General features: G+C 44.7%; 1 protein-coding gene across 1 annotated transcript in view; it reads left to right on the top strand.

Moving 5' to 3' along the window:
• The window catches only part of LOC111153801 (centrosomal protein 126), a 95,483-nt gene that overhangs the window by 70,633 nt on the left and 9,039 nt on the right, over positions 1 to 15,811 (top strand). Inside the window, exons 6-8 of the mRNA XM_022513041.1 lie at positions 1,140 to 3,114; positions 10,721 to 10,833; positions 15,023 to 15,098. Coding sequence (XP_022368749.1) covers positions 1,140 to 3,114; positions 10,721 to 10,833; positions 15,023 to 15,098 — 2,164 coding nt within the window. The remainder of the gene's footprint in view (positions 1 to 1,139; positions 3,115 to 10,720; positions 10,834 to 15,022; positions 15,099 to 15,811) is intronic.

Raw genomic sequence — 15,811 nt, 5'->3', positions numbered from 1 at the left:
GCCAATAATGTCAAACTCTCGTTTCAAAACTTATTTCGTGTTAATATGTCAATAAGCATTAACTACAGAGACTAAAATGTTTTATTCTGGAATTGATTTACTGGGCTTCTTCATTTATTTAATGGGCTAGAAAAATAAGATATTTTGTTCAATATCAGAATATTTAATTTTTCTAAAATTTGTAAAAAAAAAGGGGGGGGGACAGTCATTTCCTTTCTTTTGAGTCCATTTAACTTTTTGACAAGATTTACAATATGACATCCTCTTGAATATATTTATTTATATGTGATACTAATTAATGCATTCTAGGTATATGTGAGAAATTAGAAATATCTTTAAACACATACCATACTTTGAAGTGATGATGAAATTTTATTAAAGACTGATAAGTTCCATGAAATTTCATTGAATTAGTGATGAGAATGTCTATGAAATTCATAGAAATTATTACCGTTCTAAGTCTCAAGGACTCTTGAAAATCAATAATCGTCAATTCTACATCCTAATTAGAATTGCCTGGAGTACTTAAAAATACAAATACATGGATCCCATCCAGGTAGTAAATCATTAGGACCCAGCGTAGTTATTTCTACAAAGCTCTTCCTGTGATTGTAACCTGCAGTCAGAGTCTAGAACCCCACAGTGCAGGCCGGGAGAGTCCCTGCTCTCAGAAGATGCGTCCCTACCGGTGGGAACCTCACACTGGGGTCACAGAGTTTTCAGAAGCCTCATGCAAGTCCACTGAAGCTTTCAGGGGAAAAAAATACCCTTTGTAAATAACTATTTTTCACATGGTGTTATAAAACCTTCAACAAATTCAGTACTCCCAATGGACTAGGAATAGTAAAATTATTTTCTAAGCCATAAACATGGTTAGAATAAAGAGGTAGTTGCTTTAGGCACAGAAACTAGAGCAAACATAATTTATCCCAAGTCTTCGTTGGCTCCCTCTTTTTCCCTCTGAGGACTACGCCAGGAATACAGATCATTTAGACACTTAGGCTGTTGATAGTCATAATACTTTATTGTTTTATGCCAAGGGCAGTAGGGCTCAGTACAGTGGTGTGTCAACTCATTAATTTTGGTTGTTTAAAAAGTTTAAGCTATAGAACAATGTTCTTTTTTTTTTCTTCTTTCAGATATTTTGTGATGAAGTTAATCAAATACCAAATTCTGAAACCCTCTCGAGTATAGACAGTCTTGAGGCTGGGGAACATGAAGAAATATACTTAACACTTAAGGAGGAGCTCTGCACATGGAGCCAGAACTCCGTTTCTCTCCAACCGGTAAATGTGCGGTCAACTGATCTGAGCGGCGGCGATGAACACGAACTGTCATTCCCCAAAACTCAGCGTGTAAACCAGTGGCTCATAAACGTAAATGACCCAAAGACTGAGACGGTCACACCTGTCTCAGATATTTTAAGTAAAGCCAATGTCCTGCCTCCTTGTGAATGTCTGAACGGCGAGGAACCAAATCCGCCCGCGGAGAGAGTGACCGAGAGTGCTGAGCGTTGGGTAGCCTCCGTGTCCGGCGCCCCCGTATTCGGAAGGGACGGAAAATGCACTGTGAGAGCAGCCGACTCCTGTGCCGGCACCTTCAAAAGGGAGAGACCCTTTGTTCCCGAGAGCCCGACATTTAAATTCAGCAGAGTCGCGCCCGGGACCGCTGCGGATGGTCCAACGCGGGAGCCCGCGACGTCTGCGGACCGCGGCGGCGCTTCGTGTGTGCCCGTGGCGACCCGCACAGCTCTGCCCCGCAGCGGGCCGGCGGCGAGGCCCTCGCCAGAGAGCAGCCTGCGGAGACCGGTCGGCCCGGCGCCGTGTCCGGACACGCTGGGCCGCTCGACCGAGGCCAAAGATGACAAGTTAGAGGACGCCCGCCGTAGTAAGGAAGACCCGCCCTTGTTTTCGGGCTTCCGCGTTGCCTGTATCCCTCCCGGCTCTGCGTCGGACGGCGGGGAACGCGCAAGAGCCCGAACACCAGCCTCGGGGTGTTCCGTCGCCGCTAAGGGTGACTCGGCCGGGCCGCACCGGACGGTGAAGCGCAGCGCGCACGAGAGCGGCGGGAGCTTCCCGAAGAGCATTTTAAAAAAAGAACCCGAGTGCGGGCGCGGCCGTTTGAAGGCGCTGGTGGCAAAGCACAGCTGCAAGTGCGGAGGTCCGGGAGCGGCTCCCCGAGACGGCGCTGAACTAGCGAAAGAGAAGGCTACGGAAGCCGCAAAGACGGGGAAAAAACTGAGGTGGTTCGACGAACCTGGAGATCCCGCGGGCCGGGCGCTGAAGAGCAGGACCGGGCCGTGTCCACAGCGGGGTCCGCCTTTCCGCCCTCAGCCGCGCGGGGGAGCTGCGGACCGGGGGGCGCGCGCCCTGAGCGCCGCGGGGGCAGCGCGGCCGCAGGAGGACGGCGTCTCGGAGACGGCCGCCGCCCCCGGAGCATCTGCCGCGGCCGCGGGGCCTCTCACCTGTTTCGTGCCTTCCGGCAGCGACGCGGCCGAACAAGCCCGGCCGACCTCAGGAACGGGGGGACGGCCACCCCCGCGGCCCCGGGGGGGCTCTAAAGCTGAGACGGCGAGGCCGCGCGGTGCCGGGGCCCGCAGGAGAACGAGATCGGCCCCTGCGCAGGGCGCGCTGTCGTGCGCGCTTGGAAGGGACGCCGCGCCCCGGCCGCGATCCGCGGGCAGAGCCCGCGGGCCCTGGGCAGCTCAGGGCGCACCGCCTGTGCCTCCGCCCCTCAGCACGAGCTGCAGGAGCCCGGGGGCGTTTGGCCGCCCTGCAGCGCCGCATGGAGGCCCGCAGCCCACGGTGACGGAGCCAGGCTGCCTCCGCGCCAGCCCCGTGCTTCCCCCGGAGCGCGGCGGGCTCGGCGCGTGGGGTCGGGAAGGTGGCGGGCGGACCGCACACGTGCCTTCGGGGCCCGGGCCTGCGATGCCTTCTCCACCGCGTTGTTCGCGGCGCCGGAGCCGCGCCGAAGCAGCCGGCTCGGGCGGTACCGGGGCTCATCCTGCCCGCAGGGACGGCCGCCGCCCGCCGCTCCTCAGGGCGGTCCGGGCGGAGTCCGTTCCCCGACGGAAGGCGCGGAGTGACGCGCGCGGCCACAGGGAACCGGATGCTGGTAAGCGCGCGTGTTCGTACCGAGCGCGCAGCCTTGGAAGTTCTGCGGGGCTTTCCGCGTGCAGCTGCGGCGCTGTGCTCCCCGCGGACCCCACACGGAACGGGGACCCGGCCGCGCAGAAACATGCCTCTGCACCGTCTGTCCTTGTCTCTGTCGGTGCCTTTCCTTTTCCTGTAAACACGTGGTCAGCTGCCTAGTTACACGCTAGTGAGACGTGCGCCCAGCCCTCCTGCTCCTGCCCGAGCCCTGGCCGCGCTCCGCTCAGCCCTTGCGCGCGCGGGTTTGCCTGCGCACAGGTGATGAGCTCCCTGTCCGCGCCGGTACCCTTAGTCGCTGGCTGGCTGACTCCTCCCCAAGCCCTTGTCCTCTGGGGAGTGAACTAGATGCCCCTGAGTTTTCCTGCCAGGAGGAATCACCTGCCTCTTGAAAAAGATAGGACTTGGGGAAAAAAAACCAGAAAAGCAATTCTTTTCCCAAAGCTATGAGTAAATAGGTGATGTAAAGAAGGAGTTAGTTTAAAATTTAATATTCAGAGTCTTCTTTAATTAGACAGATTTTAAGGACGGGGGCTTTCCTTGTCATTCGTCGCTGTCTGCCCAGGTCCTGGCAGTTGGTAGTCACCCACACTTTTCTTAAATTGAGGGCACGGAAGTCATAATAGCAGGTGGGAAGCTAAATGCAAAGACTCTAAAAATTTACAGTACTTGTCTGCAAAAATAGTTTTTGTTCATTTTTTTAAAAGATTTTATTTATTTGACAAAGACACACAGAGAGAGGGAACACAAGCAGGGAGAGTGGGAGAGGGAGAAAGCAAGCTTCCCGCCGAGCGGGGAGCCCGACGCAGGACTCTACCCCTGGACCCTGGGATCATGACCTGAGCCGAAGGCAGACACTAAATGACTGAGCCACCCAGGCGCCCCCCCCTTTTTTTTTCCGTTTTTCATCACAAGTGCCCTCCTTCTCCCCATCACCTGTTTCACCCATACCCCACCCACCTCCCCTCTGAGGACCCTCAGTTGTATTCTTTATAGTTAAGAATCTGTTTCTTGGCAAAAACCGAGATTTTTAAAAATTATTTTTCTCACTAACGATTTCATTATCTTTTAACCTAGGATTTTACAATGTAACTTTAGTTTTCACACTACATCCAAAAAAAAAAAAAGAAACCATATAGATTGAGTAAAAACCCTTGTGTACCTGTATGTATGTCTATATATACCCCACGTCCCACCAGTTTGTTCTCTAGAGTTGAAGAGTCTGTTTTTGGTTTGTCACCTTTTTTTGTTTGCTGTGTTTCTTAAATTCTACATACAAGTGAGATCATATGGTATTTGTCTTCCTCTGACTGACTATTTTGTTTAGCATTAAACTCTCCAGATCCACCCCTGTGGTTGCAAATGGCAAGATGTCATGCTTTATGTGGCAGAGTAATACTCCTCTGTGTGTGTGTGTGTGACGTCCCCTTTATCCCGTCATCTATCAGTGGACACTTGGACTGCTTCCATAATTTATTGGATCACATGGTAGCTCTGTTTTTAATTTTTGAGGCATCTCCACACCGTTTTCCACTGGGGCTGCAGCAGATCGCACTCCCCCCAGCGGTGCACTTGGGCGCCTTTTTCTCCACATCCTCGCTGGCACTTGTCCCTTGTGTTTAGTTTAGTCATTCCGTCAGGCGTGAGGTGGGACCTCCTTGTGGTTTTGATTGGCGTCTCCCTGACGATGAGTGACGACGAGCGTCTTTTCATGTGTCTGTGGCCATCTGGATGTCTTCTCTGGAGAAATGTCTCTTCATGGCTCCTGCCCATTTTTAATTGGGTTATTTGTTTTTTGGGTGTTGAGTTGTATCAGTTCTTTATATATTTCGGATACTGACCCTTTCTTGGAAATGTCATTTGCTGATATCTTCTCCCATTCAGTTGTTGTCTTTTAGTTTTATTGATTGTTTTCCTTTGCTCTGCTGAACCTTTCTATTTTAATGTTGTCCCAATAGTGTATTTTTGCTCTTGTTTCCCTCACCTCAGGAGACATACCTAGAAAAATGTTGCCGCAGCCAATATTAGAGAAAGTAGTGCCTGTGCTCTCTTCTAGGATTTTTGTGGTTTCGGGTTTCTTATTTAGGTCCTTAGTCCGTATCAAGTTTATTTTTGTGTGCAGTGTGAGAAGCTGGTCCAGTTTCATTGTTTTGCATGTGGCTGTCCAGTGTTCCCAGCACCATTTGTTGATGAGACTTTTTTTCTATTGCATATTCTTGTCTATTTTGTTCAAGATTCATTGACCGCATAGTTGTGGGTTTACTTCTGGATTTTCTGTTCTGTTCCAGTGAGCTGGTTTTGTGCCCGTACCTCACTGTTTTGATTACTGTGGCTTCCTAGTATATCTTGAAATCTGGGATTGTGATACCTCGAGCTTTACTTTTCTTTTTCAAGATTGCTTTGGCTCTTGGGGGTCTTTTGTGGTTCCCTGCACATTTTGGAATTTTTCTAGCTCTGTGAAAAATGGTATTCTTATTTTGATACCAATTGCATTAAATCTGTAGATTGCTTTAGGGAGTGTGGACATTGTAGTAACATTTGTTCTTCCAGCCCATGAACACGGAATATCTTTCCATTCATTCTGTCATCTTCAGTTTCTTCTATCAGTGTTTTATAGTTTTCAGAGTACAGGGCTTTCACCTCCTTTATTAAGTTTATTCCTAGATATTTTATTCCTTTCGGTGCAGTTGTAAGTATGTTTTCTTCATCTCTCTGCTACTTCATTATCAGTACATAGAAACGTAACAGATTTCTGTCTGTTGATTTTGTATCCTGCAACCTCGGTGAATTCATTTCTCCGTTCTAGCAGTTTTCTGGGGGAGTCTTTAGAGTTTTCTCTATGTAGTATTATGTCATCTGCAAATACTGGAAATTTTACTCATTTCTTACTGATTTGGATGCCCTTTGTTTCTTTTTGTTGTCTAATTGCTGCAGCAAGGACTTCCAGTACCGTGTTGAATGAAAGTGGCAAAAGCAGACACCCTTGTCTTATTTCCGACCCCAGGGGAAAACCTCTTGTTTTTCCCCACTGAGTAGGACGTTAGCTGTGGGTTTTTCATATCAGGCCTTTATTATGTTGAGGTTCAGTCCCTCTAAACCTACTTTGCTGAGGGTTTTTAATCTTGAATGGATCTTGTACTTTGTCGAATGTTCTTTTTCTGCATCTATTGAAACAGGTATATGGGTCTTACCCTTTATTAAGGTGGTATAGCACAGTGATTGATTTGTAAATATTGAACCACCTTGCAGCCTAGGAATAAATCCCACTCCATCTCAGTGAATGATTTTTTTTAATGTATTGTTGGATTCAGTTTGCTTACGTTTTGGAAAGAAAAAAGATAACTGTCTTGGCAATGTTTATTAAAAAAGAGAGAGAGAGAGAGAATCCACACAAAACTAAACCCCCAAAAAAGGGTTTGCCGTAGCTTTTAAAATTTTAATATAATTTTAGGCAATAATGAACAGATCTTTGGAAGTACTGCTATAGTCTACATTATTTCTTATATTGTCTGTGTATTTCAGTGGTTATTTAAACAAACTGGGGTGACACAGAGCTCTGGAAACTGGGGTCACGTCCAATGAAGGAGCACAAGCCTGAGAGATGTGATAGCTGTGTACAAATATTTGAAGGTTTACTGTATGAAAGAAAGAGAAAACAGAACTACACGAAGGGTAAAACTCGCAAGGATGTTTTCAGCTCAGTGTACAGGAGGGTTTGCGCTAAGACCACCAACCATGTGAGAGACTGGGCCTCCCCATCGCTGAGCTGTTTGAGCAGCAGCTGAATGTCTGTGGGTGAGCAAGGTGGATCTCCAGGGAAAGGGGGACCTGTCGACTTCCAGGGTTTCTTCCAAAGCTATCATTCTCGGAACATCTCCAGAATTTGTCCTGATGTTTATAATTAAGAATACTGTACATTTTAAATATGTAATAATTAATGATTAATAGCTTTACTTTGAGTTTTGGTAGAAAAACTATTATGTGTAGAATTTTCACATGAGAAATTTGGCCAAAGATGCCAGTGTAAACTATATATTTTGCAAATATACCAAAGTTCTCAGCTACTATATTAATTATTAGATAGTATTTAACTGCATGTATATGAATGGAACAATACACAGTTTTAAGCATATACTGTATGTGTTCCCGGAATCAGTAATTTACAATCCACAAAGCTGAAATCTACACAAAGAACAATAAAGCTCAAAAACAAACAATTATGCTACAAATCAAGAAAGTACAAAAGTGTTGGCAGGTCTTGACTCCAGAAGATTTACAAACAGGCTGAGGGAAGAGACAAATTCTTGACACAGCAGTCATGTGGCCAAGAAGATGTTCACTTAAAGTATTTTTAAAGCTCTTCAGAAATGGAAAGATAGGGACTTTCCAAGATCTTCTTACGCATAGAAAACAGTGTGGAGACTCTTTTGATGCCCAGACGATCTCGCTAGAAACTGTAATATTTCACATACATAGCCTAGCGTAGTTAGCATCTAGCTTACCGACATGGGTGGGAATAAAATAATGCATTCCTTCTTGAGCTGTAGGTTGTGTCTCATTAGTGGATTATGAAATCAACTTCATGAGTGGTGATCAGAATTTTTTAAATAAAATACAATTTTAGTATCAGAATGTTCTAAGATAGAAACTACCAGAGGGCATCATATATTGTAAAGGTGTATGTGTTCCACAGAACTGTGCATCCATCCTGGATCACAATGCAAAATGGATTTCTTTCTGTGAGACACAGTCAGATCCGAAGGAAAGTTACTAGCAGAGAGGGAAAGAGCTAGAATTTCAGAGTTCAAGATCAGCCGCTTGGAGGTAAATTCCAGCTTTGCCCTTTACCGACTCTGTGACCTCAGGAAAGTTACTCTTCCTTCCTCGTGCCTAATTTCTTTATCTGTAAAAATAGTGATGATAATAGTGCCTACAACTTTTAAAACAATGCCTGGGCAGTTACAAATGTTGAACTGATCTTAGCTGGAATTATGCTATTATTTCTTACTCTCAAAGGCAGGTGTTCAGTTACTAGGCAACTTCCAAGAAAGTTGCAGCTGTGTTTTTATATGGATGTACAGCTGTGGTTTTATATGGATTCTTACAGTGTATGTATATGTATGTATAAGTATACGTATTATACATACGGATATGTATACTTACGGTATCTGCATTTAACTATATGTGTATAGTCAGATGTAGAACGTATACCACTATTAGTAAAAATTTTGAGCACACACATACATGCTATATGCATGTATTACTGTACTAATACATAACCTTAATCAGAAATAGAAATATTTAAAGAATGAGATAAAAATGAAATACAAACTTTTAAAATAATAAGTTTGTATTTTATAATAATACATTTTTTTACATTTTTAAATAATTTTTAAAGTAATTTTATGTATTCTCTAAAATGCTTTTTCTCTAATGTATTATTAATAATGTTCCGAATGTTTAGTTTCAAATATCTTACCAATTATGATGACTTCATTTCGTATACCATTATTAGCTAATATCTCAAAGTACAACATGCATTTAGGTTAAGTTTATTTTTATAATTTAATAATTTTCCATTTGTGACTAACTTTGTTAGAGATATAATTATACTATCATTGTCGTTATGCGGCAAAGAGTTTCTGAGGAGAATAAGAGAGAAATCAGCTCTTTGTCTTATTCACTGTGTTGTGTTATTTTATCTTTGATCTCTGGTTTTACAAGAATAAGGTTTTTGCACAAAATTACTTGTTTTTATTGTGAGATAATTGACATGACATTGTGTGTAAGTTTAAGGTGTACTATGTATTGATGTGATACATTTATGTATCACGATATGATTACTGCCGTAGCTAGCTAACACCTCGGTCGGTCACAAAGTTGTCGTTTCCCTGTTGTGATGAGGACATGTAAGGGCTGGTCTCTCAGCGACCTTGAAGTGTGTGCTGCGGTGCTGCGGACTGCCAGCGCGGTGCGTGGGCCGGGGCTCCGGAGCTTGTTCATCTTCTAACTGCAAGTTTGTACTTGGACCAGCGTCTTGATTCCCACACTCCCTAGCCTCTCTGACCACTCTTCAACAGTTTCTGCTAGTTCCGCTTTTTACATTTCTTGGTTTAAAGTAGGTACCGTGTGCAACGTGGGGCTTGCACTCGGAACCCTGAGATTAAGAGTTGCGTGTTCTACCACTGAGCCAGTCGGGTGCCCGTAGTTCAGCTTGCTGAGTGGTGATACCGTACAGTATTTGCCTTTATGTGACTTACTTCACTTAACGTAATACCCTCAAGGTCCCATGCATGTTGTCACAAATGGCAGGACCTCCTTCCTTCTCATGGCTGAAATACATTCTCTTTGTATAAACCATGTCTTCTTTAGTCATTCATCCATTGATGGACATTTAGGATGTTCTGTACCTTAGCTGTTATTAATAACAAAGAGCAGGAAAATACTTACATACCCCACAAACTCCCATGTTTGACAGATGATTGAATAATCAATTTAACTTCCCAAAGATATAGCATTGCTATTAAAACAAGTTAAATCATAAAATATTAACAGTCAAAGAAACTTCTACATCATCTAGTCTAGGGGTCTGCAAACTATAGTCTATGGGCCAAATCCACCTATTTTTATAAATAAAGTTTTATTGGCACAAAGCCACAATCATTCGTATACATATTGTCAGTTTTCATTCTTTAAGTTTTTATTCAAATTCCAGTTAGTTAACATACAGTGTAATATTGGTTTCAGGTGTAAAATACATTGATTCAACAGTTGCATACAACACCCAGTGCTCATCACTACTACCTGTGTCGTCATCCTCCATCCCCGTCCCCCATCTAGCCCATCTCCCAGCCTCCTCCCCTCTGGTCACCTGCAGTGCGTTCTCTGTAGTTGAGACTCTGGTTCTTGATTTGCTTCTCTCTCTCTCTTAGAATAGGTTTTTGATTAGTCATACAAAAAGCATAGAAAAATAAATATCCATATGTGCACTACTCACCTTAAATAATAAAATGTTGCGCAAACAGTGGAGGCACCACAAAAGTCTTCTTCAGGCTCTTCCATTTTATGAAGACTCATCCAGATGAGATGACCACACGTCCACTCAGCGGGCACACGTACCACTCACAGTGCAGGAGGCAGGGGAGCGCGGGCTACCGGTAGCAGCGCCCTTCTCTCCCGGAGAGCCCGTGCTCTTCTCCGAGAGAGCGTTGTTCACTGGGTGCAGTCCACCGCCGTCGACCTTGCAGCCGTGCAAGGTGCCAGGGTCAAGCCCATAGTAGCACAGGGACGTCGAGATTGAACAGAAAGTGAGACCGTAGTCTGTTCTTCCACACAGCATGTGTTTGGCTGTCCTCCTGGCCCCGCGGCAGCACACTTGGGAGGCCACCGGTGGAAACTAGGGACCCTTCAGAAGCAGAGATTTTGTGTGACTCATTACTGTAACTGTGCCGTGCATGGCACGTGTAACATGAGCGTTTTATGACCAAACGAGTGAGCGAATTGAGGGTGATTCGTAAGTTCGTGCCTGTAACGTACGTGGTTAATTTTGAATTTTTGTGGCATTGTTTAAGGCTCTCCTGTTGTAAGAAGAAAGCAAATTGTTGAAGATAAGCAGAGAAGCCTTTTCGAACAGAAAAGACAAAACCCTGGATCTGCAGGAAAGAAGTGTGACGAGCGCGCGAATGTAAGTGTGGTGTTAACAACGCTGTCCCTTCCGTAGTGGAAGATCGCCTGGAGACAGAATGTTCTCGAAGGACTGTGATTTTGCTGTGAAGTGTGGACCGCAGCGTAAATGTAACTACGGCCAGGGTCAGTAGGAAGCAGCCCAGGGATCTCTGCCCTAGGGACTTAGCATACTGGACTTGTTTGCCCTCCTCTCTTTGTGCGATCAGTTACTAACGAAGTCGTTAAACCAACCGTAACAAACCAGCCTTATTCTTTTATTTATTTAATAAAATAAATACATGATATTTGTTACATGACAAATTGATACATGTTATTCGCAACCAAGTTTTTAAGTGTACATGAAAGAAGAAAAACAGAAAAGCAAATGAGAGCCCCGGACAGAGGAAGTTAAGTGTGAATCACGAAGACTAGCTCGTGTGTTAAATGTGCTCCGTGGAGTGGACCGGAGCTTCCTGCCCGCTGCGGCGGCGGTCAGCAGGGTGCGGAGTTCGCTTCTCAGGGGCCCCTGATCGCGATGCTGTTTGAGGCGCTGTTAGGAAGACACACTCCCCCTGAGGCCCTGCTGCGGGCGACGCGGAGATGCCTCTTCACGGTCAGCAGCGGACGAAGCAGGAGCTTCATGTGGCTGTTTGAGACGGAGGTTCAGTCAAAGTCAGATGCTTAATAGACGTCATTTTAAAATTAGTGGATGTCATCCTTTGAGAGATAAGTAAATGTGACCTAAATATGACATTTTCTGGACATGTAACCTCATCCGAGGATTGAATTTAAAATATTAAAACAGGGGCGCCTGGGTGACTGAGTCGGTTGAGTGTCTGCCTTCGGCTGGGGTCGAGATCCTGGGGTTGAGACTGCAGCTCCCTCTCTTGTTCCCCATTTCTGCTCTCTGTCTTGCTCTGTCAAATAAATAAAATCTTAATTAAATAAATAAACTATTAAAACATCTAGTGGATAAGTAAATAGCATTTCACTAGAATTTCCACTCTAAATAGCACTTCTGACGTTTGATAGCACTGGAGTAGAGTGCCTTAGGAAGAATTTATATCTGACTTATAAGTTCAGGATTCGATTATTTGTATATTGTGGGAACTATTTTTTTATATATAAATAAGATGTTTACTGTGGAGGAAAATCAACCGTGATGTTTTTTTTTTATTAATTATTTTTATTAACATATAATGTATTATTTGCTCAGGGGTACAGATCTGTGATTCCTCAGGCTTACACACTTCACAGCACTCACCATAGCACATGCCCTCCCCAATGTCTATCACCCACCACCTTCTCCCTACCTTCCCCAGCAACCTTCCGCTGGTTTCCTGAGATTAAGAGTCTCACATCGTTTGTCTCCCTCCCAATCCCTCTTGTTTCATTTTTGCCTTCCTTACCCCCCAAGTCCCCCACTTTGCCTCTCAAATTCCTCATATCAGATCATATGATAATTGTCTTTCTCTGACTGACTTATTTTGCTCAGCATAATACCCTCTAGTTCCATCCATATCGTTGCAAATGGCAAGATTTCATTTCCTCTGATGGTTGCATAGTAGTCCATTGTATATATATATACCACATCTTTATCCATTCATCTGTTGAGGGACATCTAGGTTCTTTCCATAGTTTGGCTATTGTGGACATTGCTGCTATAAACGTCGGGGTGCACATGCCCCTTCACATCATTACATCTGTATCTTTAGGGTAAATACCCAGTAGTGCGATTGCTGGGTCACAGGGTAGCTCTATTTTCAACTTCTTGAGGAACCTCCATGCTGTTTTCCAGAGTAGCTGCACCAGCTGGCATTCCCACCAACAGTGTAGGAGGGTTCCCCTTTCTCCGCATCTTCTCCAACATCTGTCATTTCCTGACTTGTTAATTTTGGCCATTCTGACTGGTGTGAGGTGGGATCTCACTGTGGTTTTGATTTGTATTTTCCTGATGCCGAGTGATGTGGAGCACTTTTTCACATGTCTGTTGGCCATCTGGATGTCCTCTTTGCAGAAATGTCTGTTCATGAACATGACGTATTCTTAACAGCAAAACAAATATCATTTAGTTCTGTACAATGTAGTAAAGTTGCATGTGACCATGCTATTCTTTTTTTTTTTTTCAGTGTTCTAAGATTCATTGTTTATGTACCACACCCAGTGCTCCATGCAATAGTGCCTTCCTTAATACCCACCACCACGTCCTCCCAACCCCCCACTCCTCTCCCCTCCAAGACCCCCAGTTTATTTCTCAGAGTCAGACTGTCTCACAGTCTCTTATGGTTCGTCTCTACCTTCAATTTCCCCCAATTCCATTCTCCTCTCCATCTCCCAATGTCCTCCATGTTATTCCTTATGCTCCACAAATAAGTGAAACCATATGATAATTGAGTCTCTCTGCTTGACTTATTTCACTCAGCATAATCTTCTCCAGTCCCGTCCATGTTGATACAGAAGTTGGGAATTCATCCTTCCTGATGGAGGCATAATACTCCATAGTGTATATGGACCACATCTTCCTTATCCATTCGTCCGTTGAAGGGCATCTTGGTTCTTTCCATAGTTTGGTGACTTAATGGTCATTGCTGCTATGAACATTGGGGTACAGATGGCCCTTCATTTCGCTACATCTGTATCTTTGGGGCAAATACCCAGTTGTGCAACTGCAGGGTCGTAGGGAAGCTCTATTTTCAATTTCTTAAGGAAATACCATGCTATTCTTTTTTTTTTTTTAAGATTTTATTTATTTATTTGACAGACAGAGATCACAAGTAGGCAGAGCAGCAGGTGGGGGGGGGGGGTAGGTGGGAAGCAGGCTCCCTGCTAAGCAGAGAGCCCAATATGGAGCTCAATCCCAGGACCCCAAGATCATGACCTGAGCCGAAGGCAGAGGCTTAACCCACTGAGCCACCCACAGGTGCCCCAATACCGTGCTATTCTTAATGCTTAGTACCCCAGCACTCACTCACAGACCCACCTCCTGGTGGTCAGTACCGTACCGCCTGAGAAGGCCTTCCTTCAGCCACTGTGTTGTTCACATCAGACGTCTCAGAACCTGTCAAGTGAACAAGGGCTATTTGTGTAAATGGATTTTAAATGCAAAGCACTATATAGTTGTCATAGCAACAACAAAAACCAGACTAAATTTGAAGTGCTCCGATGAGTGCGCTCCCTAAATTCATCTTTAGCTTTCTGGGTCTTACTCTGTCCTGTGTGTGCCCCTTTGCATGCTGGCGGCCTGCTTTTGAGCCCCTGTGTGTTGTTTCCAGAAGCCCCACGTCCGCCTTCCACTCACACACCTGCCTACATCTTCCACAGCCTCGTTAGCTTCAGAGTAGGTCAGTGTCCTGAGTCAAAATCAAGATTTAAAGTTTAATTTGTTTCAGCTCTCTTGTTCTGCTTTGATATTTGGTGTTTTGTTTTTTAACTGAAGAGCTGCCACAGGAGTGCAGTTACCGTAGCGAAGGCCCCATCGCCTTGTAGCAAGAAATGTATTTAATCAAACTTCCGCGGGGAGGGAATCTGAGAGCGATCGGTGAAGGTGGGAGAAGTGAGTCCTGCTTTGTGCCAGGACTGTGTCCACGCAGGGGACCTCCAGCCCCCAGGGGAGGCCAGGCGCGCCCGAGAGTGCGAGGACAGGGCTCTCGCAGACAGCTGCACCAGCGACTTGGGACCGGCCAGCCGAGGACAGGCCAGGGACAGGGGTAGCCAGGCCACCAGCTGAGCACAGTGTGCGGCAGCCCAGCCGGCCGCGTCCAGCCAGCCCGCACAGCACTGAGGAGTGTGCCCGCGGCCTGGCCTGCGAGGCTCCCCACTCACAGCTCTGTGCAAGTCTTGTCCTTGACACTAGTCCCCGTCGGAGCCTCTGCCCTTACAATGAAACACCGATTCGGTCATAAACCTTACGTTAACTGTTGCTGTTCCTTTAAGTAACACCCTACTTCCCCTCTTCCAAAGACCCAAGATAACAGGGCAACCTGAAACTTTTCCAAAATTGACAGGAAACATTTTCTTAAACATTCAGGTATCCTAGAAAGGACTTATCCCAGTAATTTTTGATTTCTGCTCCATGAAAAAGGAAATATACAGGTTACATGAGCAGTGATAACTGAAACTATATAGAGCGCACATGTTTCTTTTAATAAATGTATATCGTGAGTATTTAAATATGGAAACCTATTCTGATGTAATATTATATTTTGTAGAATTTGGAGCAAAGTGCCCAGCCAAGTTCAAGTGAGCCAAAACACACTACAAGGTGTACTTCTGATGTTGAAGAAGGTATGCTTCAGTTTAAAGGTGTTCTCTGAGCTTTGTTCCTAATGATTTCATTTTTTGTTATGTGTGTTTTCCCAAATACACACACAGCACGTGACAGGTAAGCCACCATGTGGGTTTTGAGCCCCTTATCCTGCACATGCGGACTGTTGCCAGGTGTGTGCGTTCTAGGTGATAATGAATTGAGCTTCTTTCTACATGAAGCTTTTCCCTGACTTTTCAATCATTTCCATAAGACAGAGATCCCAGGGATCACAATTACAGTATTTGACATGTCGTTGGCACCTGATAACTCTTTGTCAAATGAATTCTCTGTATTAAATGAATACTGGACCAGAGGGAATAAGCTCCTTATGCAGATTCAAAAGTATTTTTCTGAGAAATAACATTTAAAACTTTTCTGGGACATATGCTAACTTGACGTAGAATTATTTCTATGATTTGCTTACAAAGAAATTTTGCATGTAACTTTACTTTTGGTGAATTGCTCCTTCATATGGTTTTCTCTATAGATATTGGAGTTCTGTTATTTCCTTACTGATTTTTGCAAATTCTTTAAATATTAAGGGTTCTATTATTCATATTAGTTGCAAATGTTTTTATTACTTTATTATTTGCATTTTATTCTATTTATGTGTTTATATTTAGAAGACTTCCTTTTTATTGTTTCATTCAACAAATGATTGAGAGCTAATTGCCTGCGAACAGCTACATAT

This window comes from Enhydra lutris, unplaced genomic scaffold (genome assembly GCF_002288905.1).
Source record: "Enhydra lutris kenyoni isolate GAN:26980312 unplaced genomic scaffold, ASM228890v2 scaffoldscaffold34, whole genome shotgun sequence".
Taxonomy (NCBI): domain Eukaryota; kingdom Metazoa; phylum Chordata; class Mammalia; order Carnivora; family Mustelidae; genus Enhydra; species Enhydra lutris.
The sequence above is the reverse complement of the archived record's forward strand: the minus strand, read 5'-3'. Positions and strand labels throughout refer to the sequence as shown.